This window comes from Amphibalanus amphitrite, unplaced genomic scaffold, assembly GCF_019059575.1.
Source record: "Amphibalanus amphitrite isolate SeventyFive unplaced genomic scaffold, NRLGWU_Aamphi_draft 001032F_arrow, whole genome shotgun sequence".
NCBI classification, from domain to species: domain Eukaryota; kingdom Metazoa; phylum Arthropoda; class Thecostraca; order Balanomorpha; family Balanidae; genus Amphibalanus; species Amphibalanus amphitrite.
The window spans coordinates 226189-251057 of NW_024882526.1; the positions used below are offsets into that span (position 1 = coordinate 226189).

A 24869-nucleotide genomic window follows, 5' to 3' on the forward strand; every position below is an offset into this window, starting at 1 on the left:
AACAACCAGGGAACCCTTTCACTCTACACCCACTAAATATCGGTGTTCGAAACAGCTTGCAAGGAATGCATTCCATCTGAAGCCAAATACTTATATTGTATGATATACCTATTTACTGTTCCCGTTGCAATATCGCCTCCATGCAGTTTTCCAGCTAGTCTGGCTGCAGTACTGTACGCTGCACCATTTACTAATTACAGTCTCCTTGCCTTCCCGTCTTCATAAATATTTAACGTCACCAATTAGCGGCGTCAAATGTCACATTTTTGCGCCATATGCATTCCCAGTGCCGCGAGAACTTTGTGATATCATCGGGCGTCAAACGCGTAAAAATTGCAGTGGCAATCACATGCAGTGGTGCAACGTGATCATGAAAATGTAACCAGTTGCTTGTATGCACTGTGCCAATAGAATTTAGCACACAGGAGAGAGAAAAGTGCACCATGTGGCCAATGGGGCCTTGAGCTAGTGTAATCTAAATCGTGCATGCTGATTGTCAGCTTCCTTCGCAATTGCAGGGGTCATCCAGCACACCCCCCCACACACACACACACATACACACACTCACCGGTTCCACGAATGCCTCGGGTAAATAACGATGTATTGTGACGAGACTTTCTGCTTATTTACACCTTACTTTTAAAATTTAATGACTCTGATCCCCATAAACTTTGGCTTGCGACCTTTTCATCAAGATCATGTCAGACCAAAGTAATGGTTCGGGGTATATGTCAGCTCACGGTCGCCGTTTTCACAACGGATTGTCTGGCGAATGCACCAAACTTGACCAAATCTAACAAAATATCTTTTACAGCAAATATATGTTCATATCAGGAATCTATTGTAATGCTTTACTCGAAAATCATTTCTGATAATTTGATAATAAAGTACCTATATAAGCAACTAACGCAACCTAAGCTGAGAACTGCTAAGATTCAACTATGAATCTTATGTGACCAAATCGCACCAAATATAAGCAAATGTGTGCCAGACGTGATAGAAGGTATTATCCGCTTGGCACTCGACGTTTCCAGACTTTTGTGACGGGCAACACGATCCTTCTTTTCGCCCGAAACTCCAGCTCCAGCACCATCAGACGGCTGTGGAGGAGGGTTCTGAAGACTCTCTCCCCGTACGTTAGACATTGTTAGTAGGGCTACGGGGTTGCAGTCGGAGGCGAAGTTGGAATTATTAGAATCTAACCGACTCCGACTTCGGAGTCGGAGTCAACATTGCATGACTCAAAGCCATGTTCGACGTCTCCTGTTTCTGATGAGCGTTTTGAAGATGAGAAACAGATGACGGTGGTTGGACAAGAACCTCCTTTTAGCACCAACAGTTCGTTGCCTATCATATTTGAAATGCAATGCCTTGGCATGCGAAAGGAATTTCAGGAAAGAGAAAAAGCATATTCGGCATGAACAATGTTAATGCCGACTTGAGAGCGAGCGAGAGAGAGAGAGAGAGAGAGAGAGAGAGAGAGAGAGAGAGAGAGGGAGAGAGAGAGAGAGAGAGTGAGAGAGAGAAGAGGGAGAAAGCTTATTTATGCATCCTTCAGATTCAAAATGCAAAAATATTTATATATTGCAAGACATTCAACTTTCAGTTGCTCAAACAACAACGTTTACATAGGAATACAATTCATGTAACTTGTAAGAGTTTTACGAATATGCCCCAAGTACTCCAATTCCTAGTTGCTTTTGAGGAGAGTTTATTAGAAGGCTTTCTATCTAAACATATGAATAATTATTTTCTTTCATACTTCACTAAGCCTCAATTAATATTAACCCGCGCCCCGTAGGGCTACCGGCGGACCCTACCACCCGTAGGGGGGGGGCCGTTTCGGCCCCCCCCTAAGATCTCGGAAAGTTACCGGCCGATTTTCAAAATTCAAACGGCGTTTGATAGCCCTACCCGGGAACTACCTTGTGACCAAATTTCATTGACCTAGGTCAAACCGATGACGTCACAGGTCAGGTCAAAGGTCAGATTTTCACCGTTCACAGGCAATTCAAGAAATGTGCTGTGAAATCGAGTAAATTGGTAATTTATTGAAAACCATCGATGGTATATTGTTCGTCAAACACATACTTTGCTATCTGAGGTCACTGATACCAGGTCAGGTCACAGCGAGGTCAGGTCACCGGGGGTCACAATATGAATGTGTCGTGTGATACATGTTTTATGGTCCATTTTACATGACAAATGCGATTATGTGGGTTAGGCAGCCTTTGGGGCCAGCCTAGGTCACGTTTTGGTGAAGGTCAGGTCAAGGTCAGGTCAAATTAGGTCAAATTTCAAAGTTGATATTTTTGCATAAAATGGGTATCCATTCGATGCAGCTCGTCACGGGGAGTCTAATGGTGGTCTTTGTTTTGCTCTACGAGTTCTAGAATTGCCAAAAATTGAGTTTGAAAATTTGACGTCATCATTTTTGAACAGTTTTTTCGCTATAACTTGGCCAAAAAACGAGGTATCGATCTGAAATTTGGTATGTAGATAGAAGACGGTAGGTGCTGTCACATATATTCCGGTTTTTTCGAAACTCAAAAAACTTTTTGGATTTTTTGGCTAATATATCCAAAAAAATGCTTTTTTGATTTTTGGGGATCAAAACTCAAAAATTTCAAAAATCCGAGATAGCAGTTTTGTAGCCCGGTCAATTCTACACCTTTTATGTATTGATCATTTTTCTGTATCTTCAAAGCTGTAGGCCTGACAGGTCTTCTCGCGAAGGTCTTTTTTCGGTCGAAAATGACAGAACATGACGTCACTCTGACGTCATTTGTGGCCAACCTATTTCAGCCTCTGGAAAAATTTTTGGTCACAATGTGTAAAATTGATGCCCGGAGGGGTCCTGAAAGTTTGGTGGCGATATCTCCAGCCGTTTAGGAGATATCGACCGAAAAGGACAGGGGGGGGCCGTTTCGGCCCCCCCCCTACGGGGCGCGGGTTAATGATCTAACGTAACCGTGAGCGAACGGACCTCTCACAGCCAGTGCGAGCCCGACCTCCATCTCCGCAGGCGCCCCGAGTCCCCCTCCCCCTGCCCGCCGGCGGCGCCGAGCCCAAACACCGCTCTTCAGATGTGGTCGGGATGTCGGCGGACGCGTATGGAGCTCCCGGGGAGGCGCTGGACCGCGGTCCCGTCGCCGGTCGGGAGGCCGCCCCGGATCCCGACTCAGTCTCTCCCGCTCCCCTGCCGACTCCCTGCGCCTCTAGCGCCTCCCTGAAGAAGTCGACCACCCCCTGGAGCTCGCCGCCCACCTTTGAGACCCTGCTGGAGTCGGTTGGCGGGTTCGGTCTCTACCAGCGGGCACTCTGCGTGGGGCTGATCGGCTCGTCGACGTTCGTCTGCGCGCTGACCTACTACACGCAGGTGCTGGTCCTGCTATCCCCTCCGCTGCGCTGTGTGGACGGAGCCGGGGGATCGCTGCCCGCCGGAGGGGCCTGTGGGTCGGATGGAGACCCCGTGCAGGGCGACCGCTCCGTCACCGCCTGCAGGAAGTGGGCCTTCGACACGGACAAGTTCTTCGCCACCATCACATCGGAGGTGAGGGGTGGGGGCGGGAGGTCACTGTCCAGAAAGGCACCTGTTGTTTTCTGTGGGGGCTTTAGGTGGCTGCAACTGTAAATGAATATTTATTAGACAGGTAGTTGGTAACTGGCAGGGTTCTGCCATTTCCGTGAACAATTATTAGCTTCACTTGTTATCTTCAAGCTCCCATGTCAATTAAAACATTACCCATTTGAATTCGAAGGTAATGTTCTGCTTCGCTGCCAGCGACATCACGAAGAGACCAGCCAGAAATTGCTTGAACAGTTTTCTTGACAACTGACATTTTATATTTAATCGATTCCATTGATTGCCAAGCATATTAACCCTTGCCGGACCTATTGGTTTTCTACATACGCGCCGGCCGAGGGGGGGGGGGCGGGTACGACCCCCCCTCGCCGTTTCGCCCCTGGTGGAGCTAGCGCGTCGCAGAAAAAACGAGCGTGTGCGCCGTTACGAGACGCAGAGATTGGTACCCGATTTTAAGGTCCTAGGTCAACCGGTGACCTCTGAGGTCAGGTCAAGTGCCCCAAGGTACGGTTCAGTTTTTGGTGAATAACTTCGCAAAAAACGGCCGCAGAGCCGCGAATTTGGCAGCATCGTGTTTGCCTCGCTCAGGCGCGTCGAATGATATACTTTTTGTTCGGGTCAGGTCAACTTAGGGTGTTGACCTCAGGTCAAGGTCATGTCAGCACCCCCAGGTCACGAAGTTGGTCGAAAGAGGTCATGTCGCATATCATTCGATTCGGCATGTCTTCCTGAGTCCATTGGTGGCTTTCTCGACTCGCTATCTCAATTTGATCGGGAGTTATTGACGAAAAACTAATATGACCTTGATGACGTCATAAATGACGTCACGCAAGGTCAACATTGCAAAAAGGACGCATCTAACCTTGCAAGGAGTGCATCAAATCACGATTCTGTGTGCTTGAGATAGTTGGAGATCGTTCCCGGCGCCAGAATAGCAGTTTTCATTTTTTCCCCATTGACTTATAATGGTGAGGTCACGAAAATTACCTGACCTCATATGACCTTTAGGAAAAATCCGAGATATACAAGTTGTGAGACTCATAATGGATACTAGATCCTGCAAGTTTCATTTCCCTGTGACATCTCCTCTGGCAGTGAGGGCGTTGCGAAGTTGCGACATCTGAAGACCGTGCAGAGGTTCACTTATGACGTCATAGGTCAGTGACCTGACCTGACCAAAAAATGCGGTTGGTGTCAAAAGATGCGGCTTGGATTAAAGGTCAGGTATGCCAAGTTTCAGCTCTCTATCGCCAGCGTGTTCGGAGCTATCGCGAAAAAAACCTATGGGGGGCGGCACCCGCTCCCCCCCCCCCTCGGCCGGCGAGGGTTAAGCTCACTTTGTTATCTAATACCTTGGTATCGATGAAGTTCTGGTATCACCCCAGAACTTAGCAATAGATTGACATGTCTGGTACCGTTGCTAGCCTACTGCTGCTGTGTTGAAGTCAACTTATGTGTAGAAAATATGCGTTATGCAGGCTGGGGTGCACCTGTACATAGTGCCCTGTGAAGTGTAGCAGTGCAGTCGGTAACGCCTACGCCTTTGTTGTTACTCGCACCGTGGCGGGGTAAGCGTTTTAACGTCTTCGGGTCTCCACGGATGTCGAAAACCGGCGAACCAATCATAGCTACATAAGCAAACGAGAAACTCGAAGCAGCTGTGTGAGATGTCTCATCTCCACAAAGTAAACAGTACCTAAGTAACTGTTAACTACCATCTCTGTGTTCTGAACAAAAAAAAAATGTGGAAGTGATGTGGTGTGATGCGGTATAAACAAATCAGCTTCGTCTATTCTACATAGAGCAGCCTGGCAAAGCTCCTTCCAATAGGCATAGAACGTGCTTTCCTTGTATTTGCACGGAGGAGAAAAATGGGAAGATTTACTTCAACACTGCTGAACCGTTCCCCTTCAAGTAGTTATCTGCAATGAATGCGTTTCCTTCACTTTGCATCGCTGTTTCCTGTCCTAGTAAATAAATAACCTAAGCAATAACTGGACTATTGATCACAGTATAAAGCTCTTAACCGGCACCGCTTCAGATACCCGTGCTGCAAAACGTCATCAACAATAGGCACAGCGCTAAAACGCAGCATGTTGTTTCCATTGAGCGCTCCCAGTGATCTGAGAACGTATATGTATAGGTACGAGCTGGTATTTCTGCTGTGGTAATGGCGCCCGTGAGTTGCATTGAACTGAAAGCTACTTGATACACAACTCAAAGTGCACAGTGAACACGTTTCAGTCAGTCAAATGGTCTTAAAATCCTGCTGATCAGTTTTCATTTCGGTAGGTGCCAAGTGCACTGGCACTGCCAGTGTCCATATCAATTCATAGGCTGCCAGTGAGCACGGGCCACGACGAGTGCACTTGTAGTCCGCCTTCAGCCCACTGAACCGACAGGAACGGTTAGGAATCGTCATCTGGTATTATAGCTACGTCAACTGGAAGGCCAAAACTATTGCAAGATGGTCCAAGTTCGTTTAGAATATAGACGACTTAGCATTGAAACGAAATCGATAAAGCCCCTTAGCCGTACTTAGGTCTCGAGCTCCTTAATTGATTATAGGGTAACGTCGGATAAGAGTACGCGGGATGCAAGAGTCCGATATTCTATACAGTGCAAAAAAATGTATTTTTTATGAAAGCTTGAAACAATGCGTATGTATCAGTGTGTATTCAAATAAAAAGCCAGAAGGTATTGTTCGTTCGTTCGTTACCGCCGAGTGAGCGGTCATGCATCATACATTTCTTGTTGTGTTCTTTTTTTAGTTGTAAGACGGCGCTTTGTATAAAATCGGAAAACAGCTATAATTGGCAATATTCCCCGGTCCCCGGTCCCCATGCTCGTTTAAGTACACCATAGCATGCCAGCCCAAGGAATATTTATGACATATCTGCCTACAGCTTCTGTAAGCGTCCAGCACTGCATTCCTAAAGCTTAGATGGAAACATCTACTGCAATTGATTGCATAAAACCGTCACTGGAAACATCTCAAATAGCCTTGCAACATTCAGACCTACATTCCTGCTATAGGACAGGTAATGCTATACTATAATGAGCGAAGGAAATGTAAATAACGTTGTAAGCCAGCGCGCTGAAGACTATCTATAGCAGAGCTAAACCACAGTTCCAGATGTGTGTAAACCACAGTACAGATGGATCAAATCGGAGCTATGTAAACACTGGAGCATATAAACGCCAGTATCGGCCAGGATATGTTTAAACGCGCCTTTTCAGCTGTTTTAGGTCATGTGCTCACGAAAATGGAAGACCATGATGCGTGTCCAGTGATCAAATAGCGAGCGTATGTTCATATGGGGTGATTAACCCGCGCCCTGCTGGGGGGGGGGGGGGTGTTTGAACACTGTCGTGGCCGCTACCCCGTGTTGATGTTTAAGGTCGCCCTGCACGTCGAAACTTGGAGCGGCCCTGCCGCTGTCCGCAGAGAGTGGCCCGAGTTGGCACCCTACTGTGGCGGGGGACGTGCAGTCGAAGTGGGTGTGGAGAGCTTTAAGTGGACTGTATCATTTGAGAGAATGGACTAGCCGACTGATCAACGCGACCGCCAGGTCAAAGCTGTACTTAGCACGTCTTAAATGTATTGTCAAAAGCCTTGTCGGAGAAACCTCCGCACAAGTCTTACTCATGCGTGCCGAAAATCAAGACAAATCAAGAACGAGACATGAGCTGGTTAAACACTTGCCAGCAAAGACAGACATGAATCACAGAACGAGTCAGACGCATCGAGTTGTCGAACATGAGCGCATACCGCTGATGTGTGCAATTGTACTGTCGCGTGTTAACCCTGAGGTGAAACGGCGCTATGGACGGAGTTAAACTGGAGCTAAGCCAGATCACGAGAGGATAACTATGGGAAAATTGCTAAGGAAATTTTACGAGTAGGTTCGAATCGACCGAACGGCCGAAACCATACTCCGTAGAGATGCAAACGTATTAGATTTAGGGGGAATACTGGCATCAAAATGGTCGTCCACAAGGGCGAACCACCAGTATTAGCTTATTGGGACGGCCTCAAATCGCCGGAGCGACGCCCGAGCCCTGAGAGCACGTGTCCGGACGGGCACGTACCGCGCAGAGATCGAGAGCCGACTGACAGCCGCTCCGAATCCCGACCCCAGGTCAGTTCGGCCGGCGCCTGGGGCTAGCCGCCCGGCCCGGCCCTCCGATTGGCCGGCGCTACAGCGAGCGCGGGCAGCGGCCGGCGGAGCGCCCACCAACGCGATACAAGGCACACAAGCATCACAGCCCCGTGGTACGCGACGTAACAAACATAACAATCAATAACAAGTAACAACACATATATACTTCTCACGCGGCGGCGCACCAAATCACGCCGGGATGGTCGCGGACGGGTCCCGACGGGGAGGGTAGGGGAGAATGCTGCCGCTGCGCCAGAGCTGCTGATTTGACTGCGCGCGGGACCCACACTCCACAAACACCCCCCTTGTGGTTTTTCGCGAATATCTAAAAAAATGGCGGCGCTCCGTGCCGCCGTTTTTGGTACACCTTATCATACATCAATTCTACACATGTTGTGAAAATTTCAGACCAAGGTCATTCAAGGTCAGGTCACCAGGTCACTTGAAGTGACCTCACCTCATAAAAAGTTTCAATGTCTGTCATAGCTACACCGAGTGACCGATCGCTTTGAAACTTTCAGCGATTGCTAAGAGCAATAGCATGTACAAAATGTATATCTCAGAGTTTTGATATCGATGACCTAAGGTCAGGTCAATTTTGCGACCTCCCCATTATAAGTCAATGGGAGAAAACTGAAATGCGCCTCTTTTGGACGAAATGCATTATAAACACTCCCAAACACTGAATTACAAGTGTTTTAGACACACTGAACATGAAAATGGTGTCCGTGACCCCTGTTTATGCCCTGAGGTCATCTTAGGTCACGAATGGCATCTAACAGTTTTTCGCAAATAACTTTTGATAGAGGCATGCTAGAGCGATGAAAACACCTTAGATGTGTTCAGCTCGACGATACGGATCGACTGATATGCAACATGACCCTTTCCGGTCAGGTCATGACCTTGACCTGAGGTCAAATTTTCAAGCTGACCTTTCAAGGTCAAGTTACAGTTCATTCGATGCGTCTTGACGAGAGGAATACGATGCCGGTAAAAGTAAGCTCGTACAAGGCTTGTGTCAAAAGTTATTGCAGAAAAACTGTTTCCGAAAAAATCGTCTATTTTTGCAGTTTTTGCCCCCTGCAGGCAAAACCGTTGACGTTAGGTCAAATCTGAGGAAATTATTCAGAAAGGGCGTTAACCCGGCAGGCGGTGGGCCTACCAGCCATCTTCCGCGCGGTGGGGGGGGGGCACTTTTTTGCCCCCCCCCCCCGTATCTCCGAAACTACTGGACGGATCCGGAAAATTCAAACGGCGTTCGATAGCCCTGTCAAATTTGTAGAGGGAAACCGCATTTCATTGACCTCGGGGTCACCGATGACGTCACAGGTCAGGTCAAAGATAAAATGTTTCACCGTTCACGGGGCTTCTAGGGAAAGCGCTATAACACCGAGTAAAACGCATTTTGTCGAAAATCAGCGATAAGGCGTCAGTTGTCTAGTACATATGTTGCTATTAGAGGTCACTGGTCATACCAGGTCAGGTCACAGGTCAGGTCACCAAAGGTCACCAAGGGTCACCACATGAGCCCAACTTTACTAAGGTTATGCGATGCATGTTTTATGGCCAGTTTTTCATTTCCAACTCAATGGTGTTGGTTATAAGACCATCAGGTACGGTTTAGGTCACTTTCTGGTGGAGGTCAGGTCAAGGTCAGGTCAAAAAAGGTCAAATTTCAAAGTTGATATTTTTGCATAAAATGGGTATCGATTCGATGCAGCTCGTCACGGGGAGTCTAATGGTGGTCTTTGTTTTGCGCTACGAGGTCTAGAATTGCTAAAAATTGAGTTTGAAAATTTGACGTCATCAATTTTGAACAGTTTTTTCACTATAACTTGGCCAAAAAAAGAGGTATCGATCTCAAATTTAGTATGTAGATAGAACGCGGTAGGGGCTATCACATATATTCCGGTTTTTTCGAAATTCAAAAAACTTTTGGATTTTTAGGCTATTATATTCAAAAAATCTATTTTTTGATTTTTGGGGGTCAAAATCCAACAAATTCGAAAAACCGAAACAGCAGTTTTGTAGCCCTGTTAATTCCACACCTTTTATGTCTGAAACATTTTTCTGTATCTCTAAAGCTGTAGGCCTGACAGCTCTTCCCGCGAAACCTTTTTTTGGGTCGAAAATGGCAAAAATGACGTCACTCTGACGTCATTAGCGGCCAACCTATCATAGCCTTTGGAAAAATTTTTGGTCACCATGTGCGCTAGCTGCTCCCGGGAGGGTACTGAAAGTTTGGTGACGATCGGCGCAGCGGTTCTCGAGATATATCGAAAAAACTAAAGGGGGGGGCAAAAAAATGCCCCCCCCCCCACCGCCTGGAAGGTTAATAGGGCTATCGAATGCGCTTTTCTGCGGCGCTGTAGCTCTATTGGTTCCCGAGTTATGCGTTGGCTTCTTGGAAATTGTCGACATTCGACCTGGAAATCGGCGAAATTTTGCCTTCAATGACCTCTGGTGACCTGACCTTTGACCTGACCAAAAAATTGACCCAAGTGATTTCCTCATTATTTTTGACGCTCTTTCGAACGCCGCCTTCCACGTATCGCTACGTGGCCCAGGAGCCGAGTTAGAAGGGGGGTGTTCAAACACCCCCCCCCCCAGCAGGGCGTGGAAATCCAGGACCCCCAGCCGGGCGCGGGTTAAGGAACGGGTGATAGCGAAAATGCCCACAGAAAGGATGAAGGCACCTATGTCGACATGTCGACTTCCATAAGATGTCTATGAAGGCCAGCATGTCGCAGAAAATGTCACTTTTTTCGGCATGAGCAGAAAGTCGCATTTTGAGCGTAAGTAACAAATAAACAAACGAGCTTGATATCGAGCCCTGCACATGCACGTCCTGAGAGGTGCCAGTCACTTATCAAGCCGGTCACTAACGTCTGGCTAAATCGGAGCGCAATCGGTCATTCAGCCGAAATGAAAATGGGTCGCCTCTGCACGTGCGCACGTGTGAAGTGAGATTCGTGACTTATACACTTTTGCAGGCCCACCCATCTCCCTTATCTCACTCATCTCTGCGCGCCAGCTTCTAAAGTCTCACCAAACGTTGGACACTCAAACAGGCAAACATCCAGCACAAACTTACATACATAGTGCTTGATCATTAGATAATATGATCCGTGGCTCCCGAACCGACTGGATGGTATGCTCCATGGATGCCGTTAGCTTATTTATGATAGCGAATTTGGCCCCGTTAGAAAATTGTTTATGTAGCATTTCAAAGTCTAGACTGAGAGGTTGTTGATGATGGCGTCTGTTGGACCTTATCCGATTCAAAACGCCACTGTAAGCAATACGCTGACAAGTGACAACACATCAATCTAAATGCGAGGTATCACGGTCAGCTAATTAGATTGAACGACGGTCAAAGGGAACAACTGAGGTAGGATGGTGCAAACAATTTGACTAAGTTTACCTGTCTAAATTTACTTGTTGACGCTGCATGTTGATTAGATAAATATTCAACAGTAACATGGAAAAGTACGGAGTCAGCACTATGGTTCGGCATGTGAAAACAAGAATGGCTGCAACTGTAGGTATATAGCACAAGATAACAAAGTGCATACCTATTCGTCGATATCAACTGGCTTTCTATTTCTGCAACACTGTCCGGCGCGGGTAACCATTTGGTATAAAGGCTTAAGTCCGGCTAAATATTTATAGTATTGCTCCGTACATGAGCTTGTAGCGAAACCATTTACCAATAATATTAAATTCGAATTAGCCATTTCCGTAAAATTTTTGGGAAAATTCACAACATATTTTACATTTTCAAGTGTTACTGTGGATGTTATCATTTTGTTCGACCTTAAAATGAAAACAAAATCATTTTTTAACCCGCGCCCTGCTGGGGGGTGTTTGAACACCCCCCTTGTGGTTTTCGCGAATATTTCAAAAACGGCGGCGCAGAGCGCCGCCGTTTTTGGTACACGTTATCATACATTAATTCTACACATGTTTTGAAAATTTCAAACCAAGGTCATTCAAGGTCAGGTCACCAGGTCACTTGAAGTGATCTCACCTCATAAAAAGTTTCAATGTCTGCCATAGCTACACCGAGTGACCGATCGCTTTGAAACTTTTAGCGATTGCTAAGAGCAATAGCATGTACAAAATGTATATCTCAGAATTTTGATATCGATGACCTAAGGTCAGGTCAATTTTGCGACCTCCCCATTATAAGTCAATGGGAGAAAATTGAAATGCGCCTCTTTTGGATAAATGACATTATAAACACTCCCAAACACTGAACTACAAGTGGTTTGGACACACTGAACATGAAAATGGTGTCTGTGACTCCTGTTTATGCCCCTGAGGTCATCTTAGGTCACGAATGGTATCTAACAGTTTTTCGCAAATAACTTTTGATAGAGGCATGCTAGAGCGATGAAAACGCCTTAGATGTGTTCAGCTCGACGATACGGATCGACTGATATGCAACATGACCCTTTCCGGTCAGGTCATGACCTTGACCTGAGGTCAAATTTTCAAGTTGACCTTTCAAGGTCAAGTTATTGTTCATTCGATGCGTCTTGACGAGAGGAACACGATGCCGGTAAACGTAAGCTCGTACAAGGCTTGGGTCAAAAGTTATTGCAGAAAAACTGTTTCCGAAAAAATCGGCTATTATTGCAGTTTTTGCCCCCTGCAGGCAAAATCGTTGACGTTAGGTCAAATCTGAGAGAATTATTCAGAAAGGGCGTCAATAGGGCTATCGAATGCGCTTTTCCGCGGCGCTGTAGCTCTATTGGTTCCCGAGGTATGCGTTGGCTTCTTGGAAATTGTCGACATTCGACCTGGAAATCGGCAAAATTTTGCCTTCAATGACCTCTGGTGACCTGACCTTTGACCTGACCAAAAAATTGACCGAAGTGATTTCGTCATTATTTTTGGCGCTCTTTCGAACGCCGCCTTCCGCGTATCGCTACGTGGCCCAAGAGCCGAGTTAGCAGGGGGGGGGGGTGTTCAGACCCCCCCCCCCCCCCAGCAGGGCGTGGAAATCCAGGACCCCCAGCCGGGCGCTTGTTAACGCTGGAGAAGTGGCTTTTTTTAAGAAATTACAGTTTCATTCCCTCCAATATATTACCTGATTTTCTAAGTCACAGACTTCTCTATATATACCTACGAGTACATATAGAAGTATGTGTCTGAGTATTTCACAGGACTTTAGATAAAAGGGGTTACAATACAAGAAGTTAAAGCGGTAGCGGTTTAAACACCGCGGTACGACTGAAACCCTCCATAGATCATCTGACCTAGTCCACCACGTACCCACAGGGCTCGGCCTGCCCGCAGTGTATTTAAATAGGGCCCGCCGCCGGACGGCGCCTGGCCCACTCCTTGGGCGCCGGCGGCCAGTGTCGAAACGGCGACTGTTTGTTGTTGCAAGGTACTGAAGGCCGACCCGCCGACCAGCCACCCTCCGCTGTGACGTACCACTCCTTCGCTAATGACGGCCGCCGGTCCAGTTCTAAACCTCAGACGTAAACACGCCGCTGGCTATCAGCGCAAGAGTGTCGCAGGAAGGTTCTGGAATGTCATCAATGGGCGGCTGGTGTGATGACAAAACATGCGCTGTGTTTCTGAGAATTGTGCGTGGTGGTATTTGTTGATGAAGGACAGACTGGTGTAGTGGACATTCTAGGATGACTTTTTTGGCGTTCTGGTGTGTGTCGACAAAGTAACCTTATTGATTTTTTGTTTTATGAAGGAAATATCCGCTGAAGACGATTAGACGTGACAGAGGCGTGCTACCGCCGACTTCCCATTCATCGGCTGGAGGGGCTAAAAACTTACGTCCCGACACAAACGCAAATTACTGACAGCTGGCAGAAATGCTAAAACGGAAACCTCATCCATCGTAATAAATATTTCTATTTAACCTTCCAGGCGGTGGGGGGGGGGGGGGCATTGTCTTTGCCCCCTTTAGTTTTTTTTATATATCTCCAGAACCGCTGCGCCGATCGTCACCAAACTTTCAGTACCCTCCCGTGAATAGCTATTGCACATTGTTACCAAAAATTTCCAAAGGCTATGATAGGTTGGCTGCTAATGACGTTAGAGTGACGTCATTTTTGCCATTTCGACCCAAAAAAAAAAAGGTTTCGCGGGAAGAGCTGTCAGGCCTACAGCTTTTGAGATACAGAAAAATGTTTCAACGTAAGAGGTGTAGAATTAGGAAGGCTACAAAACTGCTGTCTCGGATTTTTGAATTTTTGGATTTTGACCCCAAAAATAAAAAAATAGTTTTTTTGAATATAGTAGACGAAAAAATCCAAAAAGTTTTTTGAATTTCGAAAAACTGGAATTAATGTGATAGTCCCTACCGCCTTCTATCTACATACCAAATTTGAGATCAATACCTCTTTTTTGACAAAGTTATAGCGAAAAAAAACTGTTCAAAATTGATTTGGTACGTCAAATTTTCAAACTCAATTTTTAGCAATTCTAGACCTCGTAGAGCAAAACAAAAATCACCATTAGACTCCCCGTGACGAGCTGCATCGAATCAATACCCATTTTATGCAAAACTAACAACTTTGGAATTTGACCTTTTTTACCTGACCTTGACCTGACCTCCACCAGAAAGTGTCCTAAACCGTACCTGATGGTCTTATAACCAACATCATTGAGTTGGAAATGAAAAACTGGCCATAAAACATGCGTCGCACAACCTTAGTAAAGTTGGGTTCATGTGGTGACCTTGGTGACCTTTGGTGACCTGACCTGTGACCTGACCTGGTATGACCAGTGACCTCTAAGAGCAACATGTGTACTAGACAACTGACGCCCTATCGCTGATTTTCGATAAACTGCGTTTTACTCGGCGTTATAGCGCTTTCCGTAGATGACCCGTGAACGGTGAAACATTTTATCTTTGACCTGACCTGTGACGTCATCGGTGACCCCGAGATCAATGAAATTTGGTTTCCTTGGACAAATTTGACAGGGCTATCGAACGCCGTTTGCATTTTCCGGATCCGTCCAGTAGTTTCGGAGATACGGGGGAGGTGGGAAATGCCCCCCCCCCCCCCCACCGCGTGGAAGGTGGCCGGGAGGCCCACCGCCTGCCGGGTTAAAAAGTAGATCACTGAGGTCCGCCGTCCGCGACGTCCGAATGGACGTCAGATAAATAGACAGCTTCCGTCTTTCCGAAAAAATATAAACATCCGACCTGGCCACTGACCGCTCTCACTGTTTGTCTCCGCCCTTCCACAGAACAACTGGGTGTGTGAAGACGCCTGGAGGCCGTTCGTCATCCACGCCGTCTTCTGGGTGGGAAACATCTTCGGCTCCTGGGTCTGGGGCACTATCAGTGACAAGTGAGGACCAGCACTGTGAAATCCAGTGCTCTTCAGTTTAGGATTCGGCGGGAAATAGATATTATTGCGTTGAGCATGCGGAGAGCAGCAGAGCCATGTTGTATTTTTACCACGCGAGAATGTTCTTCTTTAGATACGTGCCATGAGGGAGTAAATAAAACCCACATAGCCGATCTAAGGTCAGAAAAAGTGTTCGAAGCATTGGGGCAGAGACGTCATTTGAGCATGCGTGAGATGTAATTTCGATCTTCTTGTAAAGTGACTGTTATGTGCCTGAAAATGCATCTTTAGTATACCAGCCTATGAGGTGAATTCATAAGCAGCGCATAGTGATGGCCTCAAACTCAACTCAAAACGCAGAAGTCGTCACCGTCTATCAGCTCCTGTCACCTTGGCACCCCCTCCCGCTCCGCAGACTGGGCCGCCGACCGGCCACGCTGGCCTCATTCGTCCTCTACAGCGTGTTCGGAGCGATGACCCTGCTTCAGCCCTCCAGCATGGCCGCGCTGGCTACCATACGGTTCCTGGTGGGGACCGCCCACCATACCATCTCCCACCTGCCCTACATGCTCGGTAAGTCGCCCACCATACCATCTCCCACCTGCCCTACATGCTCGGTAAGTCGCCCACCATACCATCTCACACCTGCCCTACATGCTCGGTAAGTTGCCCACCTGCCCTACATGCTCGGTAAGTCGCCCACCATGCCATCTCACATCTGCCCGACATGATCGGTAAGTCGCCCACCTGCCCTACATGCTTGGTAAGTCGCTCACCTACCCTACATGATCGGTAAGTCGCCCACCATACCATCTCACATCTGCTCTACATGAGCGGTAAGTCGCACACCTGTACTACATGCTCGGTAAGTCGCCCATCATACCATCTCACATCTGCCCTACATGATCGGTAAGTCGCCCACCTGCCCTACATGCTTGGTAAGTCGCTCACCTACCCTACATGATCGGTAAGTCGCCCACCATACCATCTCACATCTGCTCTACATGAGCGGTAAGTCGCACACCTGTACTACATGCTCGGTAAGTCGCCCATCATACCATCTCACATCTGCCCTACATGCTTGGTAAGTCGCCCACCTGCCCTACATGCTTGGTAAGTCGCCCACCTACCCTACATGCTCGGTAAGTGGCTCACCATACCATCTCTCACCTGCTCTACATGCTCGGTAAGTCGGCCACCCTTCCTACATATTTGGTAAGTTGCCCGGTCACCGCACCATCTCACACCATCTCACACCATCTACATGCTGCTCACCATCTTTTTGTTTCACCCTTCAATTGACCTTGAGGCGACCTACGGCCCACTTAGGCAGCAAGTTTTGTGCTCCGAAGACCTGTCTTATTGAGAGCCTTCAATTGCCACTTTCCCGTCCTTCTACATCATGGAACAATCATTCGTTCGGAAGTCAGACAAAGGAAGAAGCTGCTTGCCCTTTCCCAGCAGGGTACGATCGGCTGAATACCCCAGCGGGGCGCGGATAAAAGTGTCTCCACAATACACAGAGCAATTGTTCTGCGAATGCACTTGCGCCACCTGCGCTTCCACCTGCGGGGTGTGCTTTTTATACCTAGTGACAAAGTAAATAATCAAACACGCCACAATAGTCTGAGGCTGCGTCACTGTTTTTACCATGGGTTTTGTCAACCAGAGTCAGCGTTTCAAGAATATTGAAGAAACATGGTGGTCTCACATAATTAATTAACCCGGCAGTTGCTGGGGTATTTCGCTTTTCACTACTTGCTAAGGATATTACATAAATTGTCAAACAATTTTTGTTTTATAAGGATTTTACTAGATCGCTGCATGTTGTATCAAATGGCTGGATGCCGCACTCACGAAATAGGCTCATCTAGCGGTACATGCATACATACGTATGTCAAATACCCTCCAACGGTTTCTCTTCTCATTCTGGTCAACCAGCATTAACCCTATTAGTGGCAGGGGAGGGGTTGTTTTCATCCACCCCTCAGGTTTTTCGGGAATATCTCCGAAACCGCTGAAGCTACGATGCTGAAATTTTCTGACTTTTCCTAAAACTAAATTGGGCACATTCCCTGAAAGTTTCAAGTTCATAACTTTACCAGGGGCGGCTCCAGAGCACTGGGTATTGGGGGGTCCTATTCGTGAAGCGAGTCATTTGGGCGAAGATCACGATGCTGATGTATTATAACTGTATGCACCAGTTTTACGAACAGTGAATGAAAGGTATCATGTGATAACATATACAAAGTTATTGTGCATCCCCTTTTGACACGTTTTTGCTATAATAGGCGGATCCAGGCGTCCAAAAAGGGGGGTTATGTTTTACCTCCCAACATAGGTGCCCTGACACCGCCTATGCATGACCAATACAATTGTAGTCGTTCTCTCATAAGAAAATTGTAAGATAACAAGACCATTACCACCCTTTTTAGAAACAGTACCAACAAAAACCTTATTTACTATACTTTTTGTGTACCCCCAATCTCAATGATCTGTATCCGCCTATGATTTTTGAAAATGCATATTTTTAGGATCCATGTGAATTCCTGGTTCATTCTCTATCGATCGGCATAAGCTGCGTTAACACGCGCAGTGGAAGGGTTGCGAGTACTACGCCCAGTGGAAGGGGGGGGGGCGGATGTCGCCCCCCCCCCCTAAGATCTCAGCTCCCACTGGAGCCAGAAAGACGAAATTTGGAGGGTAGGTGGGGGCCATGAGGAACTCTGTTGTGTGTGAATTTCATGACCCTAGGTCAATATCTTCAAGGTCAAATGAGGTCAAATGTGGTCAAATCTGCCATATGAGCGACTTTTTTGCGTTTACACGCCGATATCTCAAAAAGTTACCGGCCGATTTTCTTTTTTCTTTCACTATACGAAAGAACAAACATTTGTGAGTATGTATTGTGAATTTCTAGATAATCTAGCGATAAATATGGCAGTTAGAAGCCTGCTAAGGGTAAGATGTCGCCGGCTGAAGCGGGATCGGCTGACGCGGGAAACGCGGCAATCACAATTTTGTGTTTACACACTCATAACTCAAGTTGTTACCGGCCGATTTTCAAAATTCTTTTACCATATGATTGCCCGTACATTTCTCAGTCTTCCCACCGAATTTGACGCGAATCTAATATAATCAGCGGTAAGGAGCGCGATGTAAAGACGGAACCGTCCCGCCCCGGCACAGTCTACAATTCAGGCGGCGCGTAACGGCTAGCGCCGGCCGCCGCGCCGCCGCGGCGGCAGGATGTTTGACATTACACCGTTATTACTAGAAAAGTTGTGAACCGATTTTCTTATTTCTTGCACGAGAAGATCTGCAATTCAATTCTGGACAGGTAGCCGAAATTTCACATTGATATTATGTTTGCGGCGCGAGTTATTGGCGAAAAACAGGAGGGGTGGCGAAATCCGCCCCCCCCCCCTTCCACTGCGCGTGTTAAGATTGGTTCAGAAACCTGGCCGTGATAAACAGTCTAAAATGTATCTGCAATTTGTCCGTTTTTACCCCCCCCCCCCCACCCCCTATTGACATTTTTTAATTTTTATTTTTTATAAATGTAGATCACGTTGAGCGAAATCGAATGCCGTTTGAATTTTGAAAATCGGCCCGTTAGATCTCGAGATATCAAGGGGGGGGGGGGGGGTCGTAAACAGCCCCCCCCCTGCCACTAATAGGGGTAGCCAGGAGCCTGCCACTAATAGGGTTAACATCAACGAATGTCGAATTGTCAAGTCAGTAACTAGTCAATAGCATTTAATGTACAATTTTTCATGTAATAGATTTTTTCAGAGGTCAGTAGTGGCTTGTGAAGCCAAGTTTAACATTGCTTGTTGCGAAATGCACCATTATTCACGGCACGAATTTTACCACATCCGATTCACCGATTTGGTGTTTCTGAAGTCGAACGTTTGATGCATTGCAGTTATATGGTGATTGGTGGTAGGTCTTGCTGGATGCAGTGTATCGCTGACTCATCAGGGGTGAGACTAAATGCTTACTTCGAAATCTAAGCTGCGTCATTGGCGGTTGTGTGCGGCGTGTATGCAGCATGATTAGCAAGCGGCGACCACTAAATTAAAGACAGAAACGCTCCGACTGGTTTTCAATGAATAACACTGCATACCAAAAATGTCAATCGCTCTCATCATAAGATATCTAGATTTAAATAACTAGGTTATCTACATCATCATTTTAAACCAAATTAATATCTTCAACTTACATTTATACAACTTATTGTACCAATTCTCAGAATACTCTAGTCCGTGCTGTTTCCTGAGGTTCTGTCCGGCAACAAGCCTAGCTTAGCCGGACGGAGCCAAGGGTTTCGGCAATAAAAATGACCTTGCAAGAACATGACCAGGCATGCTTTTCCCCACCTGAGTATGAATGCGTATTGCGTTAATTACTAACACTGGTATAAATGATAGTTGCTGGTGTTGGTATAGTGGGCAGTCATTTTGCTTCACTCGGCAATGACTACTTTCCTCCTTTTTGGCGTACTTACTAACATTTTTTAGTAGTATTGCATGCGTTATATTTTATTTATATTTTCCACTTCTTAGCAGGGAGTGCCGCGACTTGATCAATTTATTATGTTACCTGGTGTTAAAGTAAGGTCTCTGTGCGTCGCCGGGACTGTGGGAGGGGGCACTCCTGGTTACCTGATCATGGGTAACGGACTATCTTAGAAAAAAAAAACTTAACCATCGCTGGCACAGGGGACATCCCGTTGATGCATCCCCCTAAGGTTTTTCGCGAATAACTCGCGTAAAAAGCGGCCGATCGTGACGAAACTTTCAGTACCCTCGCATTGATCAATTTCTCACCCACTCTAAAAATTTCATGATCCTGACCCAAATGACCTTTGACCTGTGACCTACTTTCCGTGACCATGTTTGGCCGGAATCGCGATTCGGCGTCGACCAGGTCGCCCTGACCCGACCTGGTCTAAATGCTTAAAGACATCATCTCTGATCAAAACTAACACGATATTCGTGATCAGCACCCCGGGAAACCCCCATGGCAGCCACACTTTGCGACTTTCTAACAGGTCCCGATTTTCCCGATTTTCGGGTCATTGACCTGACCTGGAAGGTCACCCGATGACCAAAGACCTTAAAATTGGATATCATCGGCTTCCTCTCATGACGGGCAGCACGCTCGTTTTTTTCCGCGAAGCTCTAGCTCGATCAGGGGCCAAACGCGACGGGGGTCGTACCCCCCCCCCCCCCTTGTGCCGTCGAAGGACGCAAAATGGCCTGTGCCGGCGAGGGTTAAAATTGGGTATCATCGGCTTCCTTTCGTCACGGGCAACACGCTCGTTTTTTTCTGCGAAGCTCTACTGCTCTAGCTCGATCATGGGCCAAACGGCAAGGAGGGGTCCAACGGACCCCCCCCCCCCTTATACGTTCGCGGCTGGAAAAACACCAATACGGGCGAGTGTTCAGGAGGGAAGAGAGTCGGTGACGGTCAGGGGCACTACAAGCAGAGCACCATAAGCCGGTGACCGGGCTGACATACCATGTTTTGATAGCATGACTGAAACAGACTTTTTTGGGTAGCCAGGAAATCGCATGCGAGAGCCTATTCCAATTCTATTCTTAGTCTTACATCGGCCTTTATATGCACCAGTCGCATACCTACAAGTACGGGACTTAGCATACGATTTCCAGACAATCGAGAGACTGTTTGGACTTTGGAGCCAACAAAGGAAGGAATGAGTGAGTTAAATTGAAAGTATTAATTTGGTCCAAAATGATGATGTAGATAACTTAGTTACTTAAATCTACATCATAATATCTACATAAATCTACATAAATCTACATGTAAATATCTTATAACGAGAGCGATCGACATTTTTGGCATGCAGTGTTATTCATTGAAAACCGGTCGGAGCGTTTGAGTCTTTAATTTAGTGGTCGCCGCTTACTAATCATGCGGCATACACGCCGCACATAACCGCCAATGCCGCAACGCCGCTTAGATTTCGAAGTAAGCACTTAGTCTCCCCCACTCATCAGCTGCCAGCGGCACTACAGGTAGCGATTTGTGATATTTGACCTGAGATCTTCAGGAAGCGGCAGCCGGCGCCGTCCGTCGCGTCACGTGATAGACCACTCCACGTACGGCCATGGCCAGGCAGAGGAGCACAGTGACGCCTCCCAGCCCGGAAGCCAGCACCGGGAAGCCCCAGCGGTCCGTCACCAGGCCGCCGCCCACTGGACCGAGCACATTACCCAGCGCGTAGGCGACTCCGCAGAGAGACGTCACCAGCGCCTGGGCGCGCACGTCGCTCTGCAGACCGCGCGCAGTGGAGAGTCGCACCGCCAGCGGCAGGAGCGGGACGTAGGCGCCCACCTGAAACACCTCGCGCAGCGTCATCCCCAGACCGAGCAGCAGGCGGGACGGCCGGAGACCGAGCAGCGGCGACGGAGGGATGAGCAGAATACCCAGCGCGGTCGGCGCCAAACAGCAGGCTTCAAGCAGGAACGTGTTGTCGATGCAGTCCGAGAGTCGACCCCACAGCGGGCTGGAGAGCGTATAGGCGCCAAACGAGCCCAGGAAGAAGAGACTCAGCTCGTCAGGCTGCATGTCGAGCGTGTGCAGAGTGTAAGGCTCAATGTTCAAATCAACCCCACTCCAGTTCACTGCATTGAGAAAGAGGGCCGTGAAAATGAGCCAGGCGTCCGCGCTGGAAAGCACCAAACGGAGTCTGTCGCGATGATGAGACGTTTCGCCCTCCTCTTTCTCTTTATCGATCGAGAGATCTGTCACCGTCGGCATCAGGAGAAGGCTGGCGGCGGCGTTGCCCACCAGCAAAGCGCCGAGCACGTAGAACGGCACCCCGTAGCCCCCAGCCGAGTACAGGACACCGCCGAGCGCCGGTCCTAGGCACAGACCTCCTCCGAACATGCCCTCCACCAGGCTGACGGCTGAGTTCATCCGCTGCGGGAACTGGTTGATGATGATGGTCCGTCCCGACTTCAGCACAGCAGCCGTGCCGACGGCTTCGGTGGCGCGCATCGTCAGACTCCACCCCAGAAACGCTTCCGGCCGCTCCACGTAGACAAGCAGGCCAAAGTGACGCTGGCCAACAGCAGACCGAGTCGGTAGAGCCGCGTCACATCGGACCGCGACGCCAGCCAGCCCATGGCCCAAAATCCTACCGTGAGCGAGAGCGAAAAACAGCTGTAGACTGAGCTCGATGAGGCATTGCTCAAGCCGCGCCGATGCGCTTCGTGCGTGAAGAACGGTACCTGAATGTACGCGCAGCTGCCGGCGAGTAGACTGCTGGCGGAGAGACACGCCAGCAGTCCCACCTGACGCCAGGTGAGCGGTGTTGATGCGCTGTCTGGAGATTCCTCCTCAATGTCCGATGGGGGTCTGTCGGCAGCGCAGTGGACCTCCTCAACGTTCAGCAAGGGCTTTTCGGACTCCGAAGTAAGGTTGACCGTGGAGTATGCTTTTACACTCTGCTGGGATGATAACTCGAGAAGTGGCGATCGCTCCTGGTTTCTGTTCCAGTCATTCAGGAAATCTTTGGACTGTTGAGAATCGTGCATAGTCCAGCAATGTTGTTGCGCTAGTTGTCTTCGTTGTTAGCTGCACAACAGAACCGAAACTGACGGAGACGGCTGACACACTGAACAGCGAAGATGAGTACCTATGACTTCCGATCCGCAATTGCGTTCAGCCGCAAGTGCCACTACATATGGATCAGCATTCGCCCGGCCAGGACCTTTTTTCAGAACGCAGGCGGCCGGAAGGGACTCCGTAGGCCAGTCATAATTCGAACCGCAAAGTTGATTCACTCTACTTCTGCAGCCTGCGCTTCTGGGTTTTGTTGGTTTTGGTACAGCTGCCCAAACACGCATGCAGCAATATATTTGGGGGAAAACAAGTGCCTCAATCAACAGTTTTTTATGTGACGAGGTATGCGACACTTCATTCTAGCGAGCCCGATCGATACGGCCACGTAATGATAGATACAGATATATTGTTCCTATGTCAGACCTGGATCGAGCCGAGCTGCACACCCAGTGTCTTCGCCGATTGGACAGGGACCAGTGCGGTCCCAATGAAACGCGCAGTCAAGGCTACACGCTAAATGGAAGATCATGGAGGTCAATTTTTGTCCGTTAAAATTGTCCAACTTTGACAATTTATTACAAATCGATGCATACCCATTACCCATCGCCAGGCTAGGGTCTTTTTCATAGCGCGATCAGCAAGGAGGGCTAAAAATTACGAATCCCCTGGCGATTGGGTCCTCATGCCACGTCCTGTTTTCCATTACAGTAAGGTTCATATAAAAGTACCTAACAAAAGCCACAAATCAGGCTTCTGCCGAAGGCTTCTGCAGAGGTCATCATCATCATCATCATCATCATCATCATCATCATCATCATCATCATCATCATCATCATTACTCTGTTTATTACTCAATACGCAAACGATCATGAATAAATTGGTCGAGCGCCGTCTGCTGGTGTTTCGTTATCGACGGTCCCTGTTACGTTGCCCGACAGTGATTGAGTACTGCGGGGCCTCGGCGCGGATCTACCCTCTGCTGGCTCTGATCGGCTCCTGGAGCCTGGGAGGCGCCCTGCTGCCATGGATCGCGTATGCAGTCTGGGACTGGAGGATTCTGATGCTCATCTCCAGCCTTCCTCTGCTGCTGACTGCTGCCTTCTATCGGTGAGAGTCGACGGGCGAGACAGGGTCAGGTCAGAGAGGTCTTCGAGGACTGCAGGGTAGGCTAGGTGGTGTGAGGTGAAGCATAAGGCTCGTGCCGCTACGTTTTCTAGACGACGTAAACTTCCGAGAGAGAGAGAGAGAGAGAGAGGAGAGAGGAGAGAGAGACCGGAGAGAAGAGAGAGGAGAGAGAGAGAGAGAGAGAGAGGAGGAGAGAGAGAGCGAGAGAGAGAGAGAGAGAGAGAGGAGAGAGGAGAGAGAGAGAGAGAGAGGAGAGAGAGAGAGATGAGGGCGATAAAGTGAGAAGGGTGTGGCAAGGCCACTGTTTTACTCGTCCAGCGACGCATGACGTTCGCCGGATGAAAATAATTTGTCCCTGATTCACGTAGCCCCTTACATACAACCCGACAAAACAGCAGGCGAGCCAATTAAAGAAAGAGTCATTTGTAGAACTAACCTAGTCCGCCGGACCGACAAACAGTAGCCAGTGGTATCACTCACAAAGCGAACCAGAACGGCAGCAGTGGCGAATTACTCCTAACGAGCCGCAGTTACAACGACCAACGCGTCCTCATCTTCCGCTATCATTGTTTGGACTCCGCTCTAATTGCGCATCCAATCGGGCAAAAAGTACCCTTCTCACAGCGGCCGCGTCGCCGCCGAGGAGGTGGACCCGTGGGGACGGGGACGGGGCCGGTGTGTGACGGTGACGGAGGAGCCGCGGTTGTCGGTGTGACGGCCCGTGACGCCGCCGACGCGCCACCGTCGCCGCCGGAGCGCCATATTTCGCCGGCCATTATACAAATGGCGCCGGGATATCGCCGAATGATTAGCTAACAGGCCGTGTCCAGCCGCCAGGATTGGGCCGCCATTCAGCACATGTGATGGAGAACATTACTCAGTCACTTCTCATTACCCGACGATTTGGACCATCAACTAAACGACGCCGGCGATCCGGCAGCATTACGCGGCCGCAGCGGCGTCGCACGCCGGCCACCGCTGCCGGTCGCAGCCCTAATCGGCGTCTCACGGGCGCGGCCGCTGCCACCCCTCCCCTCGCCCTCCCCTGTCCGGGCCAGCACACGGCCG

General features: G+C 48.5%; 1 protein-coding gene across 1 annotated transcript; it reads left to right on the plus strand.

Annotated features, from left to right (window-relative positions):
* Positions 1-3097: 3097 nt before the first annotated feature.
* On the plus strand, positions 3098-23783 carry LOC122369402 (solute carrier family 22 member 4-like; the record flags this gene model as incomplete). The annotated part of the gene is made up of 4 exons (XM_043344124.1): positions 3098-3553; positions 14977-15080; positions 15496-15653; positions 23615-23783. Coding segments are annotated over exons 1-4 (887 nt in total), but the record flags the coding sequence as incomplete, so codon positions are not given.
* Between the last annotated feature and the right edge of the window lie 1086 nt (positions 23784-24869).